Raw genomic sequence first — 27,961 nt, 5'->3', positions numbered from 1 at the left:
TCCCTTTGAGAAGGGCAGTGGCCCTGCTAAACAACTTAACAGCCAGGGAAGGGGCGGTCACAGGAGGAGAACAAAATGGAGTATGGGGACAGCTGTAAGAAAACAAAATGGAATAGGGGGATAGCTGTAACAGACAAGAAGCAGCTAATACAAGCACTGTGCCAGAGGCAAGATTAATGTAAAATAGCTCAAACCTCTTCAGAAACAAAGAACAACTCTTCTTAGCCACTTATGTTGCAGTACAGTTGCCATGTCCTGAAAATTCACAGAATCCTCAAAAGTAGAGGAAGAAGCAGTGAGCAGAAGAATCCAAAGTAGTATGAAGTGATGGCACAGACACCATAATCTGTTCTTGTTTTTCTGTTCTTCCTCCTTCTCAGTTCCTGGAAAGTTCTCAAGAGAGTATTCCATTAATCAGCTAGATATTCTGGGGTGTTATGGAGATGGAAATCTGGATTCTATTTCAGTTCTAATGTTCATTCTTTGCAAAAATCACCCTTTTACATAATCAGGGTCATGTGGTACTTTGGAGTTGTATGTTCCAGCCTACAAAAAGCAGACCATTCTAGCATACTATAGCTCGACATCCAAAGAAGTAGTTTTGAATCAGGAAACACAGAGCAAGAGAGTAACAGCAACTAAAATGGAAGAAGATCCTATTCACCTTTCCAGATTCACAGATCTGAGATCCAAAATCATGATTCATGGATCCTCTAGATATCATACTGATCTTGTAACTTGTCTTTGGAGCCAGTGGAAGGGCAGTTTTGAGCAGCTCTGTCAAAAACATCCATACTGGGGAATGCATGAGACTATACCGGTCACAGGCCTTTGAACATTAGCTCAATGCTTGCTTGCTCACTTAAAACATATCTTGCTTAAAACCAACAAAGTCTTTATTGATCAGAACAAGGGCTGCCTGCATCCAGATCACTTTCTGTAATATGAAGGCACGCGTTCTGGGATTTGGAGAACTGCTTACGTACATATCAGCTTAAAAACATTTTGAGCAGTTTGTTCTCTTCTTCTTCTTCTTCAATACAACAGAGAAGGGAATCAAGGTTTTCTGTAAACCCAAACTCATCCTAAACATGAATAAATGGCTTGTTACTGAGGCAAAACTTAAGAGCTTGGCTTCAATATACGGTCCCACAGTTTCTTTATTGGCAAATACAAACCTTAAGTGCTATACTTTGATTTCAGATCTAAGGACTTTGGATTCAAAATCAGGTGCTTCAAAAGAAGAGGGGAAAGAACAGGATGTCAGCTGGCTAGGATGAATAGAAGTCTTGCTGCCGTGATTTCCTTGCTGGGGTCAGCCATGCTAGATGCCTACTAAAGGAGAGTCTGGAGCACATATGACTGAGCATCTGCACACCACAGTGCATCACAAAGGCTTCCTTTAGATCTAGTTCCCTTGTTGACATCAGTTATCCTGACTCGTTGCTCATGGAACTGAAGGCTCAAAGGCTGTCTGTACCTCATTCATGCTGCTAGGCCAGCTGTCCACTGAAATGTGTCATAGGGCTTGATATAGACCTATCTCTTTCCTCTCGCCTCTAACAGCAGCGTGTTAAAGATCATGCTCCCTACATGATCTGAACTGAAGGCTGAGATACAATCAGATCCTCATATGGAAAGGTCTGATGTAGCATAACGCAACAACTTTACTTACTGGGGAAAGGGCACAAGGAAAGTAAATGTTACAGGTCAGGACAAGGTCAGCATGAGGGAGAAGGGGGAGAGAAGATTTAAAGTTGCTTCTTAACAGACCCTTGAAAGATGGTAGAGGCAAAAATATCAACTTCCCTTCACCATTCACTGAACATAGCAAGAGGCTCAACGGGCCAATAAACACTTTACACCAGCTTTGATATACCTAGTGTCAATATACATGGTAAATCAAGATGGATATTATAATAAAATCAATATGTAAATATACAAGATGAATTTTTACTGTCCTATTTTTCAATTATGGAACTTATGCAAGTATCATTTGGACAACAAAATATGTAATACAATTATTTTAGTGCTTACAGTTTAGACTGAGATACCAGTCCCTTTGGGCATGCCTTCGATTCCATATAGCTGAACCAATAGAACAGATTAAAGACATGGCCATAAGAATGCAGAACAAAATCAAGATCTGAATATTTGTAATTCGTTCCACATTGGACAGTTTAAGAGGTGGGCTTGTTGAATTCTGTGAAACACAAGAAAATTGTAAATATTAAGTATAAAATGAGGTACATGTGTAGTTATCCAATATTTTCATACTATCTTGTTGTGTCTTTTTCTACACATTTCTCTGAAGAGATGCACTGCATAATATTGGTATAAATTGCACAGTATGTATCCTGAGCATTATATCTGATCTTAGAGAACAATGAAATCTACTTCAAAATACTGAACTTTCCAAACTGGAAAATGAATAAATGATAATGCATCACTAAACTGAATGCATTCATTTATTTTGACAACTACAGATCACTTGTGATATTTAAAATGATACAAGAAAAAAACCCTCATATTTTGGGGGTTTGATATTCCTCTCCCTACCATTAACTTTCAAATGAATTAATTTCACACTGTGTTCATAAAAGTATTCTTCCTCCTACACTGTGAGGAAGGCATGCAATAAGACAGTTTTGAAAAAAGCCAGAAAATCATACAAAGGTTATCAGGCAAACTACAGTGATCTAGACTGATAAGAATAAGGACATGCCTGCAACTGAAAAAAACATTTTTTCCAAGGATAAATGCTTGGTAACTTTCTACGTAACCAACAGAAGAAATACATCTTGATTTTACTCAGTCTAACTCACAAATACAACTCTTTGTATTTGTACTCTTTGTACTCTTTGCTATTTGTATTTGTACTCTTTGTACTCTTTGCTACAAATACACTATATTTTAACTATTACCTTGAAGCCAACATTAAAAGAGACAGATCTTCTGGTCTCTTTAACTTAAAACATTTTTTAAGACAAAGAGTAAAGATGGCTTTTGTGTAACAATAATAGTATCAAAACCTAATAAAATAGAGAATTTATAAAATATCCACATTTAAATGACAAACCTGCATGAGTTTTGTATCATGTCCTGTATAGACAACTATTCCATGAACCCACTGGGTATTTCTTAGCTGAGCGCCTCGTAAAAGAATTTGGTCAGGTCCCAATGGAACAGTACTGGAAGGAAGCAATTTTATATTTTATCAGTATGAAATACAGTAACTCCTCACTTAACCTTGTAGTTACGTTCCTGAAAAATGCGACTTCAAGCGAAACAATGTTAAGTGAATCCAATTTCCCCATAAGAGATTACATGTAAATCGCGGGGTTAGGTTCCAGGGATCCTGGTTTTTCACGATAAAAAGCATCTATTGTATATTATAAAATTGTTTGTTTAAACTATACTGTGTGTCGTATATCACGCACGCACACACACCACACCCAATCTCCATAAGATAATGTAAAAAGGGGGTGTAGGTTGCAGGGAATCTTTTTCACCGTAAAGACTGTTTATATTATAAAACGTTGATTTGTTTAAAACTTATACTGTGTATGTGTATATATATATACATACACACACACACAGAGTACAAGTTTTAAACAAACAATTTAATACTGGTACACAGTGATGATGATTGCGAAGCTTCGTTGAGGTGGAGGAATCAGAGTGTGGAATATTTCCCAGGGAATGCCTTACTGCTAAATGATGAACTAGCAATTGGCTGAGCCCTCAAGGGTTAACTCTCACACTCTACAAGGCAGCAGGAATGGAGGGAGGGGAGACAGCATCACAGACAGAGATACACACTGTGTGTGTGAGAGAGAGATGCGCATTTCCCCTTTAAGTACACTGCCTTGTTAATTAGATTAGCTTGCTGAGACCAGCTGCTGCCAGCAAGCTCCCTCAGTCCTGAGCCCTGTCATGTGTCCCCCACCTACTCTATGGAAGATGGGGTAAGGGAGCTGCAGGAGTGGGCAGAGGGGGACACCCTGACATTAGCTCCCCTCCTCCTCTCCTCCTCCTCGCACAACAAGTAGTAGTCTTGGGGAGCAGCTCCAAGGCAGAGGGCAGAAGCAGCACATGGCAGTGGGGGGAGGGACAGCTGCAACTGCTAGCCTGCTGTGCAGCTGCTGCACATGGAACTTAGGGGAGCAGAGAGCTGATGAGGGGCTGCCGGTCCACCCTGGCTCCAAGCCCCCACCAGCTAGCTGCAATGGGCTGCTCTGCCTGCAAGCAGTGGACAAAGCAGGCAGCTGAAAACGATGTTAGAAGGGAGCATTGCACAACTTTAACCAAACATGTTCCCTAATTGATCAGCATGTTCTTTAATTGATCAGCAATGTGACCACGAAACAACTTTAACTGGGACGACTTTAAGTGAGGAGTTACTGTAACTCATCACTTTACGAGGAATAAAAGTAAGCAGCAGTCAGTAGTCATCACAATGTATGAGCTACATTTTCAAAAGAAACTAGTCATTTTCAGTGCCTCCCTTGAAACACATTAAAGGAACCTGATTCAGACTGCAGGTATTCAACACTAACTGAAAAAAATCAGACCTCTGTTAAGCATCTCAGGGTGAGCACTGCAAAACGTAGGGATTTACAAAATCACTAGTCATTTCTTCAAATAAGTCACTAAATACAGGACTATTAAATAGGTATTTTGAAAGTAACAATTAATATTGTACATTTTTCTTTATTTTGTATAATATCACGAGGAATATCTTCAGGGAAGGAGTCGTGTATTTGTAAACTGAAATTCATCCACTCTTAAGAATTTCATTTTTCAAATTAATTCTTAAATGATTCCAATCATTTTCTTGGAATGATCACATTTTAGGCCATTCCACCACCAGCATATCAAATAAACAAATAACCTTTATACACATGATCCTATTTAAAATTTAAAGTAACCTGATTTTTAAAAATTTTTTGTATGTTCTTTACTTAGGGATAGCAAAACAAACTGACATTATCTGTATCAGTTAAAGTATGTACTTCAATTCAATAGCATTCTTCATAAAGCAGCACTTTGTACATTAAAAATATACAGATTTTTGAGTTTCTCTTGTTAATTTATATTTGAGACAATATGAATTTAGTTTGGGGTTCTCAACCTTTTTTGTTTCTGAGGCAGTCCAACATGCTATAAAAACTCCGTGGCCCACCCGTGCCACTATAACTTTTTCTACATATAAAAGCCAGGGTTGGTATTAGTGGGAAGCAAGCAGGGCAATTGCTAGGGCCCAACACTACAGGGGACCCTGCAAAGCTAAGTTGCTCAGGCTTTGGCTTCAGCCCCAGATGGTGGGGCTCGGCACCATGGGCTTCAGCCCTTCCGGCTGGGTTTCAGCTTTCTGCCCTGGACCACAGTGATTCCAACGCCAGCCCTGCTTAGCAGACCCCCTGAAACCTACTTGCCACTCTCCAGGGGGCCCCAGGCCCCTGGTTGAGAACTGCTGATTTAGATGACTGATATGACATACACCGTAGCTCAGGTTCTGAGTAAAACAGAAAATTTGTTACCTGATTATTTTTTTATGGGACTCCCCCAATCTCTTCACCTTTCCTTTTGCAAATACTAGATGCAATTCAGACTTGTCAATGAGGTGGCTCCCTAACTTCAGATGAGTACCTCCACAGCTGTATGGAATCAGCAAATTAGTAGTAGAGTATAAATAAACTTGTTAACAACAGTGCCTTAGTACTCTGGTTTATATATGATACATAGACCCTATAAAAACTATTGTAGAGATATTCCAATAATTTATCTTGGGTGGAGAAGATTGAGGATGAGGTCAACCTCAGTAAGGGAATCAGCAAGTAACAAATTTTCCATTGTGGATCCTGCCCTCTCCTCTTCCCCAGTCTGCAATGTTTGCAATGCAGAGAAAGCAAGTAAGGAAAGAGAAGATAGAGAAGTATGTACCCCTTTCCCTAAAATTAAGGGTAATAAAAGTAATTTACTTTGGAACCTCCCCTTGGAGCATCTTCATGATAAAGAATATTTCTTCTAGGAAATGGATGGTCAAGATGTAGCGCTTCATAAAATATAGTGTTTATAAATGAGCAGGGGGCAGCTTTGTAGTCGCTAACACATTTCCTGCATGTTGAGCATGTTTTCTGATCCCTTCTGGAACTGCTTTTTTTCCCCCTTGATTAAAAAAAAAAAAAAATCAGTGCTATAGCTCTTGTTCCACACAGCTTTGGAGCATTTGGACACTTTCAAGCCCAGGCACTTGGTTGAAAGAAAGTGAATGAGGACACTTTTTTCTTGAATTGATTGGTCTCATCAAGGTAAAGTTTAACTGCTCTTCTCATACCTAGCATGTGCCATGCTTTGTCTTTTAAATGTTGAGATCTTGCTGACCCTTTGCTCATGGAAGATACAGTTAGACTCATATTTTTCAAGAGCAGAAATTTTGGAGACTTTTCTTGCCAGCATCACTACCAGCAGGAAGCATGTCTTTATGCAAAGGAAACACATGAAATTATATGACACATGTTCATATGAATGGGGCTTGAGAACTTGTAGCACTGCACGCAGATCCGAGAAAAGAAATATACACTTAGCTATTGATTTGGACAGATAGGCTGCCCTAGGCAACCTCAGTGTTATAGCTGCTCTACCAGAGACTCGGATAAGCCTGTGTGTATAGTACTGTTTACTGCAGAAATATGAGCTGTGATGGTGGGGAATCCATTCCCTTTACATTGTGGCAGCCCAAATGTTTCCTGCATCCTTAGAAGATGGTAGCTTTGTTCATGATTTTGGGGTCCAGATTACAAAAGGAGGATTTTTTTTCACCACAAGATTCCTACTGCCACCAAATGAAGGGCTTGACTTGAATATGAAGATATGTTTCTGCAAGATCTACCAATGTTAGCAGAGTTGCTGAAGAGACTGAATGCTGTTATGGAAGTTAAAGTCTCTATCCTGTATTCTGTCATCTTCATTAATCAGTTAAGCCTTAAGAGGTTTAAGACTACAAGGACTCTTCTTCATCTTTTCCTTACTATGAAGAATATGGAACAGAATCCGAATTATCTTCTATAAACAGATTCTATTGCTTTTAGCTGTAGGAGGTGCAAGATTTCCATCAGGATGATTGTGTACTTACCTGAATGAAATACATTGAGAAGTAGGATATCCTGTCTCTTAGATCTATTTCTGGACAGAGACAGATTCTTTTGCAATCATACTGTTTGGACTGCAAGACCGATTTGGAGTCATTCCCTGTGCTGAGTTTTCCTCAATTGTTTCAGACCCTGGTCTTACCTATAGATTAAGAGTAGTCCCTTTTCTCTCTCTCTCTCATACTTTTATTCTGCATATGAATGAAGGAAACTTCTGTCTTTGTACGATGACTTGAAGAGCAAACTCTGATTTGTATGTGTTAAATACTACTTCATCAAGCTTCACCTTGAACAAGACAATTTTGAGCCACAAATGATTTGCTATGAATATTTATCAATTGTTGAGGCCTTAAGTCAAAGTTGGGGTCTGAACACTAAATTAGTAGCCAAATCTCTCACTGGCAGCCTCATGGGGTCCATGAATTCACCCATTATAATTGTAGTAGCTAAGGATATTTTCTTAAGTATTGAATTGAATTTGACTGGTTTCTGGGGGTTAAGATTTTTTAGGTCTCTGCAATGGGACACAGTGGCTCTAGCAAAGCACATTGTTTTCATTGGAGCTGTAAGGCTGCTGAAGAAGCTTAGAAGTCACTTCTAATTGGAACATCTACCTTCTTGTCTAGAGGATTATTTAAGATGAAATCCATCCCCATCAACCTGTCTTTTTGCCAGAGTTGAAACTACTGCATTGACACTTGGGAGGATGAAGGCTGAACCTTTGGATTCTATGATCCTGTAGAATTTCGGGGCTCAGTGACCAACCCTTTTTCCTTATCAAGCATTTCCTATTCCTAACTAATGCTCTTCAAAGGAGAGTTGAAGTTGGTAAATTTGTTTTTGTTTTGAATAGCAGGTATTTGCTTGTGATTTTAACTTCCTCATTCTATTTCTCTGGCCAGATTTTAATGGTGGCCACCATCTTACTCCTCATGGTTTCAAACATGTCTGGGGGACGAACTTTGAAGGAGATGCTAGTGGGTTTCCTCTTAAAGCTAGCTTGGAGTTTTCATGAGCCAAAGCCAAGAGCTTTCCCCTTCTTTGAGGGAAGAGCCAAAGCTCATAGAAGTTGAAGAATATCTGCAGTGCTTTTTACCTTCTTTTGCTGTGTCTCCCAAGTCAGGTCACTGGCTTCTTTTCTTTTCTGTTGTTCCCTTTTGGGCCTTACCACACTAGGTAATGGCATATCTTATCATCTGATACATAAGTAGAGGGGCAATGTAAGGAAGCATCCCCAGATAGCCCAGATCTTATGACTGGGAAGAACAGAAGGGAGAAAATATACCATGTACTTTCCAAGTGATTCAGACACCCATTTTTTAGAATCTGGGATATGTCTCCCTCTATAGAATGGCCTGAGGACAGTTTGGACTTACTCTTGACAAATTTTTGACTGACACAGTATTTTGCCAAATCCCAAGAACTGAAGAAGGCTGACTTGCCCTTGTGGAAGTGTCTTCATTGGAGTATTGCTGATTAAAAGAGGATTTAGAGGTCTCAACAAGCTACAGGCTTGAGGCCCATCCTGAGGCATAACAAGGGTCCACAGAGTGGAGTTATTGTGGTGGAGCTCCACTTCAGAGGCTACTGAGAAGATTTCCTCGTCAGTTGGAGCACCTCTTAGCTCTTGCCCTTGCCCTCTTTGGCTTGCTCTACCACAGTGGGAGAACAAACAGAAAGAAGGAACCCATCGGGAGATCCCACTCAGGGACGAGTCCCTGAAATTTCTGTTTTCTAATGGAGAGGAGAAAATGGGGAGAAACATTTTGATCACTGATGCCCCAAATCAGCTTAAAAAGTGAGGATTGTAATTGATAATGTGGGAACACCAAACTGTTACTCCAGTTGCCCTATGAGAGGCACAGAATCTGGCACAAAAGGGGCCTGACCAAACCCTTAAAGCCGGTGGACAAGTTTGACCTACTTCTAGTATTTGCAGGAAGAAGTATAATACAAATTTCTTACATCAGGGAAGAGGTCAGGATCCAGAAAAAAATATTTACTTATAATTCTTGTTCTCTGAAGGTAAATATTATACTAGAGCCACACTTTTGGGACTATCCTTCTGCTCATAAAGCTTGTTCCAAAAAGTCCAAAATTAAATTTCTGAAATATAAAATTGCTTTACCAGCAGATGGCATGCTCCTACATGCTGTTGAGGCATAACAGCCAGTAGCACTTTGAACATTCTTGTTAACCAAATTAAAGAATTTTAATGAAATTTAGAACAAAAATACACTTTTTTCCTAACAGGAAAGAGGATGGCTGTGTGGATCTATTATAATTATTACCTTCAGAGAAGCATTATAGGTAAGTGTTTTGCTCTTCTTTAATGACAAGTACAGTAGAATTATAACAGATCCACACTCTTGCATCTGAAAACTCCAGGAATGCATCTGTAAGAAATTGGTAAATAAAAATTAAATAAACAAAAAATTGTTAAAAATTGATTACAGGATCAACCCCCCGACCCCAGACAACTTCTTACATGAAACACATATTATCACTAAATGTAAACAGGAAAAATATTGTATACAGAGGAATAAAATACCTCTCAAACTTTCAACTACAGAAACAGAGAGAGCCTATAAAATAAGACTTGGGGAACAGAGAACTGGGCTACTCTGAACGTAGAGGTTCATTTTGTCATACTAATAAACCAGACTTGTTTTTATACCACAACAGACTCCATATAACATTTTGTAAGCATCAGGTATCTTGAGAACTTTCATTAAGCTACTCTGCAAATCTGTGTATTGAAACCATACTTAGGCTGTCTATCTTTAGATAAATACCTTATGAGTAACAATGAAAGAACAGGCAGACATTCAGACACAGTTCTCTTGAATATAATTTGACTTAATGTGTTTCTGTCAAATTAAACAAGAATTTAGATGTATATACTAAGGGATTTGGTCCATTCCAGACACAAGCCAAGAGACCTTTTCATATCCAACTTGTAGAACAGAGACTCCCCAACTAAAGCATGAGGGAATGGAAGAGATTAGCAGGATGAGTGAGTAAGAGAGATTTCAAAAATCATCTTTGGAATGAATTTATAATTAGCACTGCTTTATATTTATATTATTAGCATCTGAAAGTTGCTTACTATATGACCTTAAGTTCCTGGCATCACAAATATAACCTTTGACATTATAATCTCAGTTGAAAAGGAAGCCTTGATAGTTGAGGAAGGACTCAGCTATTTGTACCACAATTCAAGAGATTTAACAGTAGGTTTTAAAATATATTGAAATGTTTTACTCAGATGTTTACGTACCCATGCCCATCTAGTCTGATATTTCCAACAAAATCATAGAGATGTCGATTTGGGCTTTCACATTCAATTCTGCCCAAAAGTATCATCAAACTGTCAATGTCTTTTATATCCGCTGTCAATGGCAAACCCTGTAAACAAAGTTTGTTGTAACACTATATTATAAAAGTATAAAATAATAAGTTAACCTATATATATTACAATAGATTGTCTGGCATTGCACAGTAGAGGAAGGGAGCTTCCATGTCGGTCTCCATGGAGGGTCCCAACAGAATGGCATTAAGGAGCACAGGCACAGCTCTTGGCCAATAATATGGTAGCACTAGCCTCTTGAAAGCAATCTGTCTTTCATCCAGAGTCATACCCCCAAACGAACATCAGCCCACACCAGAGAGTGGAGGTGGCCCAGTATGGAGGAGAATGCATTCTGCATCCTTCAAAAGGCTGATAGTCAGAAAGAGAACATGATGCAGATCTCTTAAGAGAAATTCTGGGGAAGTCAGGCCGCCACTCATGTGCAGTCCTCCTTCGCCCATGCTTTCCCTCTCCGAAAAAAAGCAAGACAAGGCTTAAGAAGTCACAGTCTGGCTCTATAGCTTGGAATAGATAAGATTTTAAGCAATTATCACCATGTCATTAGTTTCTAGAATGAAGTAATATGTACAGTATGCACTGAAAATTTGATTGATACCTTTATATTTAGGAAGCTTTTCTATATAACAGATTATACAACAGATTATGAAGCTAATGAAATTCAACAAAGACAAATATAAGGTACTACACTTAGGGAAGAAAACCCAAATGTATAAATACAGAATGCGGGATAACTGGCATGGCAGCAGCACTGCTGAGGAGGATCTGGGAGTTGCGGTAAATCACAACTTCAGCATGGGTTAGCAATACAATGTTGTTGCAAAAATAGCAAATGCAATTTTAGGTTGTATTAACAGAGGCACAGCATGCAAGTCAAGGGAGATGACAGTGCCACTCTACTCAGCACTGGTTAGACCTCAGCTGGATTACTGTGTCTAATTTTAACCACCAATGTATAGAAAAGATGTAGATTAATGAAAAGGATCCAGAGGTGAGTGACAAAGATGATCAAAGAGATGGAATGCAAGCCATAAAAGCAAAGACTGAGGAACTGAGTAAGTTCATCTAGGCAGGGGATTAGACACTAGATGACCCTTGCAGTCTCATCTAACCTTATGATTCTATTTCTATAAATTTCAAAATCTCATAATTTCATCTCTAGAATACCTCAGCTGCTTACACACAGCATCAACTATCATTTGTATATAGGTGACTCAGCTATCTCTCCACTCTTGCACTCTTTTTTCAATCTCAAATTCAAAGTGACTAAAAGTGAACCTCAAATCTTTTCCTATCAAATTATCTCCATTACTTCCTTTCTTCACTATTGTTAATAACTTCATTCTCCTAATCACACAAATTTACAATCTTTGTGTCATATTATCTAAATTCCTCCATCTCACCACATTTCCATATTGCCAACAATTCCCTCCCTCTTTCTCTACAAATTTCTACAAAATCTCAGTAATCTGACCCTACCTTTCTGACCCTCTAGTCAGAATTCTTGTCTTCGTGTTGAACATCCCCTACATCACTATTGCAATTTCCTCACTATTTGTTCAATCTTATCATAGTCACCTTCAAGGCTCAACTCTGCTCCCTTCTTCTCTCTACCCATTCATTTTGCATTACTAGTGCCTTTGTAGCTTACTACTCACTTTTTGTCTTTATGCTTTTTTCCACACTATACTTTAAGCCTGAGGGTGAAATTTTCAAAATTGCCTAAGTGACTTAGAAGCTTAAGTCCATATAAAAAGCTATTTAGATACTCAATGAGACTTGGGCTTCTGCATGTCCATATTATTTTTGAAGATAGAACGTAGGACCTAAAAATCTTTAATTTCTGCCCCTTAGGTTCCTAAGTCACTTTTGGGCTTTTGAACATTTTACCCTTTTACTCACTAACAAGTCCACTGTGAACCTCTTTACATTCAACTCCCTCTTTAACATTCGCTACTCTGAAATCTGTCAGAATTAAGCCTCCTAAAACATGCTTTCGTATATTTCTTAATAAACAGCAGTACATCCTTATATTGAAATAACTATACACAGAAAGCAGATAATCAGATATTTAAAATATCTGTAGCTAATAACTTGAAAACATGAATTCTTACCTGTCGAATTTTTAGGTTTGTTTCACCATCTAAATTTGATGTTTCAATGTAGCACATGGCTTGTGGCTCACTTATTTTAGAAAAAATAAAGCAATTATCTTTTAATATATCACAGTAACAAATATAATAATTTATTAACATGTAAAAGCTCTTTGTAATTTCCTAACATAAATTTATATATTACATTTCCTTTAATAAAAGCCTTCAGATAAAAAAGCTACTAGGGACAAACAGTTGTGCAAAATTATTAAGTCATTCACACTTTCAGAAAATGTCTGCCATAAATATATCAAAAGTTATGAAGAAAAATGTATATATATAATTGGAGTTTTCCAAAAACGTAGAAAGCTTCCTATTCAAGGTTCACATGTGCTCACAAATTTACATTTAACAGCTGATCAGAATATTCCAGATATTCCAAGTTCATTTGCAAAAGGTGTCTTAACATATTTCTTTATAACAGACATGCACAACTGATATACTGCCATTTAGCTCCCATGTCTTGCCTATTTTAATGTAAACATTGTTCTCAAAGAATGAGACTACAAGTTTGAGCTTATGCAAGATATTTTAACTGGAGTCGTGCATTTATTCAGACTTATGCTGATAAGTGGTTGATACCATACCACCCCGTCATGTATTGTAATTATACCATATCTCCTATGTCAACAGACTTAGGCTCTTAAATATTAACTAATAAACAATAATAAACATTTGTATACCACTTTTCATTCTTAGTAAGACATTTTCAGATAGAAATTGAGTAAACATTAGTCCCATTTTACAGATGGGGAAACTGAAGTACAGAAACATCAAGTGACTTGCCTAAGGTCACATGCTGAGTAAGCAGCAGAGTCAGGAATGATGGTTCAAGATTTCTGAAATGTTTTACTCAGCTGTCAGTTCCTGGACAGGAGCACAGAATCAATAATTTAGATCTGTGGTAGAAATTTAGCTTTGTTTTTGTAAGGGCCTAGGAAGTTATTAAAAATACTAGAAGTAAATAAATAGGAATTTAATCTCTATAGTGATTTGAAATCTTGTAGGTTTTAATAGAAAATGCTTTTACTCTCCTTTTTTAAAGAATTAAAATGGAATTTCAATATTATTATTAAATAAATAGATATAGAAAGTTTGAAGCATGTTTTCAATCAATGATGAATAGTAGCCCATGTGTCATTAACTTTACCTTGCGGCAAATATTCTGAATTTTTTTAAATGTATTGATTACTTCTTCATATTTTACTATGCTAGCATTAAAATATGACATTTAATGATCACAACCCTCTTATTTTCAGATTGAAGAAATACTTCAATTACTCACTGATTTTTTTCTTGGGCAACTTTTCTAAGAATGTAAATGACAGACTTTCATTTAGACTGTTTTTGTATAGCTGATTCAATAAATTCATGTGTCTAATTCTAGAATTTTTTATTAGTTTAACAGTCAAAAACAAACAACACATTTATGAAGCACTTTGAAAAGGCTAAGGTAGCAAAGACATTACAAATAAGAGACATGCTAAATTGCAACCATTTTAGTAGAATGCAAAGAAAACAGATTACAGTTAGACCATGGCAGGCTGTTTGATTTGTTAGTGAAAAACAAAACAAGATGCAGCCACAGTACAAACACTAGTATAAAGCTGAAGTATATCAAAGTAACATGCAATTTGTCACTACACACAAGAATGGAGCTATTTTTCCATCACATGCAGTACAGAATATGCAACATCCAACTTTGTGCAGAGGGTCCTATAAAAATGTATCAAATGTTAATGATTTGTTATATTATATAATTTATTGAAAACAATGAGTTGTCTACAGTTCAAATGTATTCCCTCTCAACTTGTCTGAAGTACAACACTGCAAAAAAGTTATACTATGGTTTCACAGTTACAGTTTGTTTTATGAAAATTTGCTTAATGATTTTGGTGAATATAATACAAAAATATACTAGAGAGGAGTGAAACAAATTTTCAGTATTTGGGAATGCAACCATACATTTATACATTTCAATAACCTATATAAATATCTTTATCAACTAAATCTTTTCTACTTCTATAAAATTCACCTCTGTAATGTGTTTGTTTTTAAGACAGTTGATATATCAACATAGTTATACAGACAAAAATTGAACTACATTTTTCAAATTTGGTACATGAGGACCCACATACACATTTCCTGTGCAACCAGTTTATTCTAACCTTGATGACAGACTGATGAGATCAGCTGGGAGATGCTCCCCATTGGTGACTTTCACTATTTCCCCTACTGCCACCTACATATCCCAGTTTAAAAATGATTAGAACAGAAAAATGAGTAACGGGAAAAAAATCAAATGGACAAAGAGACAAAAAGAGACAAAGTCTGAAATTATTATACAAAACAATACATGTTAACAGACACATTTGATGACAATTTTTTCAAAATCCATTTAAAATCAGGTCAGAGAGCAGAGGACAACAACATATAAATTGCTGCTCAACGAGCTTGCTTTACTTTAAGCACAGATTCTAGGTTTCAGAGAAAATTGATAATGAAGTTAAAATAAAATACGAGCATCCTATGTTCTCAAATCACTGCTTATATAAAGGTCCCAAAGCAGAGGTACAGTAGCATTAGAAGTAGTATTCAACTTTTTCTGAAAAGGTAAAAGGACAAGAATCTTTACATATAGATAAAAAATACAATTTAATTAGCATCCAATCACAATTTATAAACTTTGATTCTAAGTATTATTGATACCCAAGTATTATAATATCCAAATACACTTAGTACTGTCTATACTGTATGTTTGTACAGTGCTCAGCACTGCAGAGCCTTGCCTCTAGGAGCTACCATAATAATATTATATTGCTTGGAAAATAATGACCATTTGACAATATTTTATGTATCTTAATATACGGACTGGATATAAGGCTCAGATTAATACTGTAGTGAGATCAATGTGGTTTTTTTCCATAACAACAGATACAGTTGAAGGCAGAGTATCTGTCCTGATGCACTATCTGGCTGACAAGCACGTGGGACACGCTTTTCCTCTTATCATAGTGTGCAACCATGACTCTCCCTCTGGTTTCTGAAGAAATTCAATATACATACATACACAAATAAACTATTCTGATTGCAGGCATTGTGTCATGGTAGAGAAATGCAGGATGAAGGGAAATTTCATGTCAGCCCTTTTCAGCCTTGGGGAAAAGAAAGTCACTCTTGAGACTAAAGAAATTCCTCAACTCTCCAGTTTAATACATTCTGTATAAACAGACTTAGTTTATCCAAACATTGGAAAGACACAAAAATAAGAATTTACTTATTAATTGTGTTTCTTCATCTGGGGATACACATTTTCAGTTTCTTAGTGGCCATTCTACTTCACTGAGACTCACAAGCAGAAGAATCAATAAGAACACAAGATTTTTTTTAGTCTTATTTTACACACTTTATTTGATTAAATCCTCATCTCTCTATAGCTTCAGCTGAGTGCTTTCATGGCTATAGAAATGATTCAAAAATGAATACCTGCTGACAGAATGAATAACTTCACAACAATTGGTGAAAAATCTCTAACTAACCTGAACTATCAGGACTAAATTAAACTATTTTATCTGTCCTCCAAGCAACACATTTCAAAATGATGTCCCCTCATAAAGGTGTTTAAAACAACAGAAAAAAAAATACTGTGCTGATCCTCTCCTGAATGACCCTAACATCAGAGACTTGGACAGTCAAAATGTTGGGATATGCTTGTCTTGGAGAGACTCACAAACTTTAGAAACGAGTATCCTCATAGCTTCCACACCTCTGGCCTCAGAACAGGGGGAAAACAAACTTTCCCTGTGATCTGATAAAACACTGTGGCATCATTAACATGAACAACCAAGCCATACAAATCCAAATATTCCCTTGTAGTCTGTGGATCTGGTACAGGGGACTGAAAGCATGGCAAAGAAACATGATTCAGAATTGTTAAGAATTGGCTTAAGATGAAGCAAATAGGTCTATACTTGGATGGCTTCATCTTTGGACAATCAAATCAAAGATACTTGGATTTAGAAACCAGTCTCCTGGAGAAATCATTTGATCAATTACACTGTCTGGCAAGATTCCCCCCTTCTGCTTTCTCAGGCTCTGTGATTTGCGCAGGTGTTTTCCAATAATTTAGAAGCAGACGTGTTTGGACCACAGATGCCAATCTAAAATCCACCTTGCCTGTTGATCAACAACGCAATAGTCAAGATGTCAAGCCCTACCATCAAATCATTGAATTCTGAAATCTCAGCAGCACTCTGAGACAGTCCTCATTTCAAGGATGTAAATATGTAAAGGATATGCTTCTTTTGTCCATTTTCTGTTTGCTGGAGCCTTTGTGACACAAGTCCATTCCGAATTTGTCAGTTCAGTCACAAAAAGATACGAGTCCTTCCACTGTATCAGGGATAAAACTTCCCAAAGTAATCAAGAACTCTGAGTCAAATTCTCCAAAAACTGCTATTTCTTGCTCGAGAACCAACCACATTTTAGCAACCTAAAATAGAGCCTGGCCTCCTGAACCATGTTAACATAAAATGTCACAATCTATTTGAGAGTGATCTGGCACACACACATGGAGTTCTGGATCTGATCCCTGATCTCTGTCACTCATTTTGGAAAGAGAATAGTTTCCTGATATCAAAATGCATCCCCAAATGAATGAATTTAAGAAGGAAGCACAGAAGGCGCTCTTTTTTCAAACACATATACCATACCCATTTCTCATCCATACCAGCCCATAAAATCAAAGAGCTGTAAAGCAGTTCTCTGATAGCCCTCACATTGTCCTACACCAAGTGGAGTTAGGATACAGGAGAGAATTAACTCCCCTGAGTGTGAGTGGAGGGGAAAGACTGGAGCCCCACACAGCTTATCAGATCGCTGCTGCCGCAAAAGATGCCATGAATGAGGAAAATTCAGGGTGCTGCTGTAGTGTGTCTCGTGAAGACACTCTCTGCCAATGGGAGAGAGCTGTCCCATCAGCATAATAAATCCAACTCCACGAGAGGTGATAGCTATGTTGGCAGGAGCAACTCTCCCGCCAACATAGCATTGCCCAAACCAGCACTTCAGTCAGTGTAACTTATGTTGCTTGTGGGGAGAAGAGCGCATATTCACCTGAGTGACATAAGTTACACAGATGTAAGTGGTCGTGTAGACCAAGCTTCACATGACTCTGCCATCTCCCCTTCTTTTCAGACTTAGCATATAGGTCCTATAATGACTGGGACTATGAAGACATCTTTTGGTCTCTCTCTCTCTTCATGTCTGTCATTACTCCTAAACAAGAGAGTAGAGAACTCCTCTACTGCTACACTCCTCTGATAATGCAGAGAGGACACACTGTGTATGAAAGGGGCTTTCGCCAAACAGAAGTGTCTGTTACAGCTATCCCCCTATTCCATTTTGTTTCTTACAGCTGTCCCCATTTTTGTTTTTGTTCTCCTGTGGCCTCCCCTCCCTGGCTGTTAAGTTATTTAGCAGGGCCACTGCACCTTTCAAAGGAGGAGTCCCCTAAGTGTTTACCAAGAGCCAACTGCTCTTACTCAAAGGAATGGCACTTGTGCTGCTGCTAAGTGGGCCACTGCCCTGTTCAGAAAGGTTGTGCTGTTTACACCTTGTTAAATCTGGGCTTGTGTAGGGTAGGCAATGTCGGCAGAGCTTGCCAGAGACCTAATGTGTTTTTTGAGATCCGGGCATGTGCATAGGCCTCAGTGCTTTGAGTCCTGAGGTGTGAACTCACACTAATGTTAGACTCTGTCACACGTCTCTGTGCTCACCTGCAGATTTGTTTCCCGTGTCTCCTCCCCTGTGACAGAGGAGCCTATAGATCCTGCGGAAAACTGCGGTGCCTTTAAAACAGGCATTTTTGTAACAAGCATCAGAAAGGTTCCTGCATTGCTGCCTGTCTGAATCACGCCAGGGTTTGGGGTCCTTTCTCCACTCTTGTTTATTTTGTGAGGTACCCCTCTTTTAACACACCCCCCCACGAAGAACAGAATGCTGCCTGGAAATCTGCTGCTTCCTGAGACGTCTCCTGATTTAGGGAGACCGTAACGAGCCTTGGGGAATGTAGAATCCTCTGTAAACTTTCTTATTATTTATTATTTATTATTTTAGCTGCTGGGCTCTCTTTCCCAGCACAATACGACTCCAAGCTAAACCTTGGTGTGTGCTTAAAACTTCTTAAATACTCTGCGGCTTATGCCGCTAAAATAAGTTTGTGCCGCTCTGAGTCTGCTCCTGCGGCTTGCTTCGGATTGCCACTGCTTTCAGCCGTATCACTGCTGCAGCCACCATCCCTTGGTTCCTTGGGGCTGCCTTGGGAGCCTGTATACTGGCACATACACTCTGCCCTCTGTACCCCATCGTAAGACTGGCACAAGGGTTTTGCTTTTAGTTTAATAAGTCAAGTTTGGCTAAAAATGTAGTGCTTGTAAGTCACATGCCTGTTATAGTTGCTGTTTGTTGCTCCCGTATAGTTTGCTGTAACGTTTGCTAGAATGTGAAATTGTGTATTTGCCTAGTCCGTTGTAAGACAGATTTAGAAAAGCCATTGCCTGTTGTATGCGTAACCCTGTGTGTTACTTGTAATAAGCTGCTGTCATTTAAAAATTTGATAAGTAGAGCATAGATAAGGTGTTGCTGTTGAATTCGCTTCCCGCTATCCCCGACTCTCCCTGAAACTTCCCGTGTCGTTTTTCACCGCGCAATCCTCGCCTCTATGTATGTCTCCGTCCTCCTGTGTAACCCTAAATGCTGCTTTTCCCCGTACTGCACCTCACTCCGAACTCCAAACTCTATGTGCTTCCCCCCGCAATCGCACACCCACCCCCTTACTCGAGAGCGCTTCTCCCCCTATGATACACCCAAACCCCCTCCAGAACACTCGCCTTCGCCCCGAGCGTCTTTTAACCCTCCCTACTAATCCTCTGGGCCTGTCCACTCTCGTTGCTTTCTTGGGATAACTCCACTTTGATCGCCTTACTAATTAACTCCTCCTGCGCTTCAAGCCCTTCTCCTCTTACACCTGTCTCATGCTCCCCGCCTTGTCCTCCCGCGCTCTCATCCGGCCTGCTTGCTCGTCCAGCCTTCGCCCCGGCCTTCTGTTCCCTATCCGGGAGAGCTGCCCTCCCCTACAGAAGACACCATCACACGCTCTGTTTGTCCTCAACGTCGCCCTGCAACCTTCCCATGAAAGTGCTCCCGCTGCGCAACCCTGTTTCTTCCACTTCATCGTCCCCCCATCTCCACATGCTCTCTCACGCTGCCACGTCACAGCGCTCCCCCTCCGTGGCTGCTCCCAAGACTCCCCTAAAGCGCCTCCAGCTGCTCTTCTCTGCCGTACGAGTCAGCCCGCAGCTTCGCGAGGACGCTCTGGGCTTCACGCCCGCAGGCTCAAGAGTCTCCTCTCGCCGCTGCAGCTGCAACTCCCCTCCTCATCAGTGCCCACTGAATCATCACTCCCCTCCCCACTACCTGTTCCTTGACCCAGCCTTAGGACACCTGCAAGATTAGCTGCATCACGAGCCTCCAAATAAGTCATCTAAGTGTCTTTTACACGTTACATTGCAATAATTCAACTTTACCATATTACATTGCACCTGTAATTCAGCATTTACTGTGGATCACACACACACCGCCATTGGTGCTCCACTTTTCTGATATACTTGTATTTGCATTGATCCAATGTGTTATAAATTGTGATAAAGCTATTAGCCACTTAATACATTCTACTCTGAGATTGCCTGACCATTAAAATACTAGAAGGCTCCATTTTACTTTGCATTCTCCATTTTGGACTATTTGCATTCCACACTGATCCAAAGTTGTTCCTATAATAATTGAGTTGCTTATGTGACTGTACTGTATCCCACTGCTGAACCCCAACTTACCTGACCCACGCAGAACTCACATTGTTCAATAAAAATAGAAACCATTGACCCCTTACCATCCATCATATCATTTAAATTCCCACCACTTCCTTTTTCCTTTAATAAAGAAATTAATTGGCACCCCACCTGTGTGGTAATTGCTCCCCAAGATCCAATATACCTGCGGGCAGGGACAAGAAGGAACTAAAAGATTTCACTTCCTCAGATACTGTGCTGCCTAACAAGGTATGGAAGGAGAAGGAACACCTCTGAGTTACAAAATTCTACCCCAGGAGGACAGAAATGGTAAGAGGCTTTGAAAATACGTACTAACAACATAAGAATGGCCATACTGGGTCAGACCAAAGTATCTTGTCTTCTGACACTGGCCAATGCCAGGTGCTCCAGAGAGAATGAACAGAATAGGTAATCACCAAGTGATCCATCCCATGTTGCCCATTCCCAGGTTCTGGCAAACAACGGCTAGGGACATCATCACTGCCCATCCTGGCTAATAACCATTGACGGACCTATACTCCATGAATTTATCTAGTTCTTTTTTGAACCTGTTATACTCTCGTCCTTCACAACATCCTCTGGCAAGAAGTGCCGCAGGTTGACTGCATTGTGTGAAAAAATATTTTATTTTGTTTGTTTTAAATCTGCTGCCTATTAATTTCATTTGGTAACCCCTGGTTCATGTGTTATGAGAAAGAGAAAGTAACACTTCCTTATTTACTTTCTCCACAACAGTTATGATTTTATAGTAATCTTGCCATGAATCAAACAGAATGATTCATTAGAGAGAGTGCTTACAACCCAAATGATTTTATGTTATTACATCAGCACTTCAAAGATATCTACTTTGTAATACTGGATAGCTGGATGACATTAATTCCATGACCTATCAAGACCTCTGAAATACTACAGATTGTCTTGCTAATTAAGGATTTGAAGCCTTAAAATAATCCTTCATATGAAAATTCCTCTAACATAACGTTTCCCAAACTTGGGATGCCACTTGGGCAAAATCTATCTCCTCTCCCTAGCTTTGTGACAGGTTATTTCTTGTATTAGACAATCCATAGATTGTAATTAAGGAACATACTGTCTGTCTCTCTCTTTGATTTTAGATTATCATTAGGAAATGTTGGTCTTAACTGATGAACTACACTAACAGAAATCCCAAATTTATAACAATTCAACTCCTTCCAACCCAATCACCTTTTATAGATTATAAAAGATCCTAATCTTGCAAACACTTTATGCACATGGTTAACTTTATGCACAAGCCCGGTTTTATTAACTTCAATAAATTAAACACATGCATAAAGTTTAACCCCAAACATGCACAAACACTCTTTTAAGTTATAAATGCTTCCACTGTAGCCACTTTCAAGGTCCTTTACAGTCAATCATAGAATATCAGTGTTGGAAGGGACCTCAGGAGGTCATCTAGTCCAACCCCCTGCTCAAAGAAGTACCGATTCCCAACTAAATCATCCCAGCCAGGGCTTTGTCAAGCCTGACTTTAAAAACCTCTAAGGGAGGAGATTCCACCACCTCCCTAGGTAACCCATTGCAGTGCTTCACCACCCTCCTAGTGAAAAAGTTTTTCCTAATAGCCAACCTAAACCTTCCCCACTGCAACTTGAGACCATTACTCCTTGTTCTGTCATCAGGTATCACTGAGAACAGTCTAGATCCATCCTCTTTGGAGCCCCCTTTCAGGTAGTTGAAAGCAGCCATCAAATCCCCCCTCCTTCTTCTCTTCTGCAGACTAAACAATCCCCACCTGGCCTATCATCTCTCATTCACAATCAAGTTGTCAACTTAGACTTAGGGTTTCTAGTGCTCCTAGGCCCTATGGTAATACAAAAAATAAACAAAATCAGAAAATAGATGCATACAACTGCAAATCAAAATACATAAATTATTCTGAAGCATTTAAATCATTCTTATTTCAAAGTATTTGTTAGAATAGATACTGCAAATAGCGCATGACCTGATCAAACAGATTCTGAAAAAAGTGCATCCTCCGCATAGTAAAATCTGGCTTTCATAAATGAAACTGTCCAAGGAAATGAAGAATATTTATTAAAAATAAAAACAATTGTTTATGCTTTTTATGATTTTATGCAGTGTTATGTTATGATTAACATAAATAGAGTTTTTTTTCATGTTTGAAGACAGAAGCTTTATATAATTTGAAAACTTGGTTTGAATATACAGATATTCTATTGAAGTTCTACATATTAAAGAATTAAAGTAAATTCTCTGTTCATAAAAACATCACATCATAAGTAAAATTTCATGATAGTTTGGTGGTTACTCTGTTATGTTAAGATTTATTTTTGTGTTAATTTAAAATTAGCAACTATTCATAAAAACAGACTTCTGTTGTATGGGGCAAAATATCAATGTATCTTTAAAAATGACTGAATTTGTTATGAATATAGTGAAAAGTTAATTTGGCTAAATGCAGTAATAGACATCTAGTCAAACAGTTAGATCCATGCATTATATCAAACAACAGAATTAAGTTTAAATGCATTAAAGGTCCTGTCAATATAATATCCCTAGGGCAGAGGTGGGCAAACCTTTTGGGCTGAGTGCCACATTGGGTTTTGGAAGTTGTCTGGAGGGCTGGTTAGGGCATGGAGGGTTGGATATAGGGCAGGGCCGGGCCTGCCCTATATCCAACCCCCCCGCTTCTCGCCCCCTGATGTCCCCCCCGACTCCTGCCCAATCCAACCCCTCCTGTTCCCTGACAGCCCCCTCCCCCCTTGCCTCATCTACTCCCCTGCTCCCTGTCCCCTGACAGTCCCAAGAACCTCCACCCCTGACTGCCCCCCGCCGCCCCATCCAACCCCTCCTCTCATTCCTGACTGTCCCCCAGGGACCCTGCCCCATCCAACCACCCCTTCTCCCTGTTCTCCCCCAGAACCCCTGCCCCTGACTGCCCCCAGCCCCCCCATATAACCGCCCCACCGACTGTCCCCTGGGGACCCCTGTTCCCCACCCGCTGACCGCCCCAACCCCTGACCACCACCCTGAACTCAATTGCCCCTTAAAAGTGCTGCCTGGAGCACCGGGGGCTGGCCCAGCTGGAGCCAGCCATGCCACCGTGCAGCACAGAGCACCAGGTCAGGCCAGGCTCTGCAGCTGTGCTGCCCCAGAGCTCACAGCCCCGCCACCCAGAGCATTGTGCTGGTGGCGCAGTGAACTACGGCTGCGGGGAAGGGGGAACAGCAAGGGAGGCGCCAGGGCCTAGCCTCCTGGGCAAGGAGTACAGGGGCTAGGCAGGAGGATCCCGCGGGCCAGATGTGGCCTGTGGGCTGTAGTTTGCCCACCTCTGCTCTAGGGGATTAGCACCCCCCTTAATGTAATTCTAAAAAAACTGACTGATACAATTCCTTTTATTTATTATATATGCCAAGCACGAAAAAATGTTTAAGATTTTAAATACCCAAATGCAGATTTTTTTTCAATACTAAATGTAAAATTATGGGAGAGGTAAAGAGTATTTCTGTTTATTTCTTATTTCCTTGGAGCAATCACAAAATTAATGCAGGGTAGAGAAACCAGCCTCTACATTGTAAGCATCAGTGGGCATCTCTACCTTGATGAGAGAAGTACAGTGTCAGCAGGTATATACTCTTTGCCTTTTATTACAACTATATCTCCAACATCTACCTGTAAGAAAACTGGGAATTGGTTAACAGTCAAACACACAATCTATCTCTAACTTTTACACATGCGTAAATCCTCAATTTGCCAAAAAGACAGTTAAAAATTTAGGCAACGATTTTCAAAAGAGTCTAGGGGGATTGGGTACCCAAATCCCACTGAAATAAGGCCTAGTCTCATTGTATTCCTGGCATTGAATATATTCCACTTTAATCGCCCTTGATATCGGGAACTCTTATTATTGTTCTATAGTCAGATTTATATTTAGCCTAGTTACACAAAAGGAAATTAGTTTCCCTAAACTTGTATCACAGCAGATGCCTGCTCCTGGTTCCAGCTAATTTGTAACCCATGCAAACAGATGTGAATCTCATGACGTTAAACCTCTCCTGTTTGCAAGCAGATGATTCCACAGGGGGAAAAAGAGATCTGATTGAATCAAATTTATTGAAACCTCAAGTTACACAAATCTATGAAAGCTGTTTTTTTGACAAACATTTCCTAATAAGAACATAACAGCCATACTGGGTCAGACCAAAGGTCCATCTAGCCCAGTATTCTGTCTTCCGACAGTGACCTCAGAGGGAATGAACAGAACAGGTAATCATTAAGTGATCCATCCCCTGTTGCCTACTCCTAGCTTCAGGGAAACAGAGGCTAGGAACACCATCAGTGCCCATTCTGGCTAATAGCCATTGATGGACCTATCCTCCATGAATTTATCATCTATTTTTCTGTACCCTGTTATAGTCTTGGCCGTTACAACAACCTCTAGCAAGGAGTTCCACAGATTGACTGTGCGTTGTATGAAGAAATACTTTTTCAACAGAACTTCTGAATGTTTCCCAGCTTTAGCAGTACACTGCTCTATTACGTCACAACAATGCTTTAAGTTTTTAGTATTTTAAACACAAGGTAAGCTTTGAAAATATATTAAGTAACTTTAAAAACAATTTTACTAATCTTTGCTCAATATATAAAAACTGAGCTATTTTCTTGTCTATTAATTTTAATAATTCTAAAGGTACTTGTACAGATATACCATATGCTAATAGCCCCAAACCTGAAGACATTCAGGCAAAACTTTCATTGAAATATTATTCAGGCAGACCTTCCACTGAACTATTAATGATAGTTTTGCCTGAATGAGGAATTTGTTTTGGGCCTAAAAGTACATTTTACTAAACAAGCTAAATTTATAGAAAGTGCTACTAAAAACTGAAAAATATAATGCTTTCCATCATACTTGTAAGTTAATTCATATGACTGTCATTTACTCTGATATAAATTATATAAATTATATCAAATGTCAGTATAAACATAAAATTTACACCCCTAAAAAAAAAACCAAATACACACCTTTTCCCAATGAACAATCTCCCAAGCACCATTTCTCAATACTGAAAAGCAAAGACACATAATTAGACTGTACAACAGTAAAACTTCTGTTTATAGGTGACACTCCTCATGTGTTCCCTGTTACTAAAATCATGCGTATAAAATAGAGCAGTATATTCACATGGCATTTTACTGAACAACACATTCTCTGCTATTTCAGGTCAAGCATTTCAATTGTAAAAATTAAATTTTAATTCGTACAGCACCTTTCATACAAACTATATATCACAAGACTATAGGGTCAGAAATCATAGAAATGTAGGACTGAAAGAGACCTCAATAGGCCAACTAGTCCAATCTCCTGTGCTGAGGCAGGATTAAGTATTATCTAGACTAGTGGTTCTCAATCAGGGGTGGCCCCAAACAGGTTTAGACTTGCTGGGGCGCAGGGTAGAAAGTTGAAGCCCATTGCAAGAGGCTGAAGCCCAGGGCCCTGAGTCCTACCACCTGGGGCTGAAGCTGAAGCTTGAGCAATGTAGCTTCGTGAGAGCCTCTGTGGTGTGGGGCCCCAGGCAATTGCCCAGCCTGTTACCCCCTAACGTCGGCCCTGGCTTTTATATGCAGAAAACCAGTTATTGTGGCACAGGTGGGCCATAGAGATTTTATAGCACATTTGGGGGGGCTCAGAAAAAGGTTGAGAACCTCTGATCTAGACAGTTCCTGAGAGGTGTTTAACTTGTTCTTAAAAAACTCCCATGATGGAGACCCACAACCTCCCTAGGCGATTTGTTCCAGTGCTTAACTACCCATACAGTTAAGCAGTTTTTCCTAATGTCTAAACTAAGTCTCCCTTGCTGCAATTTAAGCCCATTATTTCTTGTCCTGTTCTCGATGACTAAGGAGAAAAATGTATCACTCTCCTCTTTATAAATCTTTTATGTACTCTAGACTGCTATTGTCCCCTCTCAGTCTTCTCTTCTCTAGACTAAACAAAACCATCTTTTTCAGTCTTTCCTCATAGGTTTTCTAGTCCTTTAATCATTTTAGTTGCTCTGGACTTTCTCCAATTTGTCCACATTTTTCCCAAAGTGTGGTGTCCAGAACTGGACGCAATACTGCAGTTATCAGAGGGGTAGCCATGTTAGTCTGGATCTGTAAAAGCAGCAAAGAGTTCTGTGACACTTTATAGATTAACAGACGTATTGGAGCATGAGCTTTCGTGGGTGAATATCCACTTTGTCGGATGCAATTGAGGCATTATCAGCGCTGATTAGAGTGCATAACACTCCTATTAACATATCCCAGAATTATGTTCACTTAGTTTACAACAGCATTACAGTGTTGACCCATGTTTAGACTGAGATTCACTATAATCTCCAGATCCTTTTCTGCAGTACTCCTTCCTATTTTGTATTTATGCAACTGATTATTCCTTCCTGAAAGTAAAATTTTGCACTTGTCCTTGTTGAATTTCATCCTATTTATTTCAGGTCATTTGTCCAGTTAGTCAAGATAATTCTGAATTTTAATTTTGTCCTTCAAAGTGTTTCCAATCCCTTGCGGCTTGGTATCATCCATAAAAATTGTAAGTACACTCTCTATGCCACTGTCCAAATCATTTGTAAAAATACTGAATAAAACTAGACCTAGAACCAATCCCTGCAGGACCCCACTCGATACGCCCTTCCAGCTCAATCATGAGCCATTGATAACTACTCTCTGAGTACAGGTTTCTAGCCAGGAGTTCTCAAAGATAATCGCTAATGGCTCAGTGAACTCCTCAGTCAGTTTCTTAAGTATTCTAGGATGTATTTCACCAGACCCTGCCAACTTGAAGACATCTAACTTCTCTAAGTAATTCATAACTTGTTCTTTTCTTATTTTAGCCTTAGATCCTACCCCATTTACTCTGTAGCTCTCTATCTTAGTCATGCAATCACTGCTAACTTTTTGGTGAAAACTGACACAAAAAGGGTATTTAACACTTCAGTCACGTAATGGGTTTGGCACCCACCACTCACGAATGCCCCTTTTGATTGGGCGCATCTGCATTCTTTAGTTCTGGTGACTCCTTTTGGTGGTTCTCAGGCAGGTTTGTCAGCGACACAGCACTCCAGCTGAGTCACACTGTCTGCATGTTAACCAGTTCAAACCCCTTCTGGGTATACGGTCCACCAGGGCCTGTCTCTCTTTAGCCCTCCTTGGGCTTTAGTCTTTAAGTAGTCCAGCCCTAGTATGGGGCTGTATCCCCAGGGCTTCCTCCCTGGAGACACTATCTTTCTGCATTCCTCCCCAGGCTCAGTCCCTACTCAGTCCTAGCAATCAGCCAGGAGCTCCTACAATGCTCCCCCCGGTCCCTGCTATGAAACCATCCATAGCCCTGCT

At 39.5% G+C, this 27,961-nt stretch overlaps 1 protein-coding gene across 5 annotated transcripts in view; it reads right to left on the bottom strand.

The window, feature by feature from the left end:
- The window catches only part of ATP8A1 (ATPase phospholipid transporting 8A1), a 263,824-nt gene that overhangs the window by 178,521 nt on the left and 57,342 nt on the right, over window positions 1–27,961 (bottom strand). For 2 of the 5 annotated variants that reach the window (XM_032784994.2, XM_032784992.2), the window contains exons 6-11: window positions 25,598–25,638; window positions 24,171–24,244; window positions 12,639–12,708; window positions 10,435–10,562; window positions 3,080–3,191; window positions 2,038–2,203 (exon numbers count right to left, since the gene is read on the bottom strand). In XM_032784994.2, coding sequence (XP_032640885.1) covers window positions 2,038–2,203; window positions 3,080–3,191; window positions 10,435–10,562; window positions 12,639–12,708; window positions 24,171–24,244; window positions 25,598–25,638 — 591 coding nt within the window. Of the gene's footprint in view, window positions 1–2,037; window positions 2,204–3,079; window positions 3,192–10,434; window positions 10,563–12,638; window positions 12,709–13,459; window positions 13,549–14,845; window positions 14,920–24,170; window positions 24,245–25,597; window positions 25,639–27,961 lie in introns of those variants that run through there. The other 3 variants (XM_032784991.2, XM_032784993.2, XM_075066494.1) reach the window with 2 other exon arrangements.

This window comes from Chelonoidis abingdonii, chromosome 5 (genome assembly GCF_003597395.2).
Source record: "Chelonoidis abingdonii isolate Lonesome George chromosome 5, CheloAbing_2.0, whole genome shotgun sequence".
In the NCBI taxonomy this organism is placed as follows: domain Eukaryota; kingdom Metazoa; phylum Chordata; order Testudines; family Testudinidae; genus Chelonoidis; species Chelonoidis abingdonii.
This window is presented reverse-complemented; position numbering and strand designations above follow the sequence as displayed.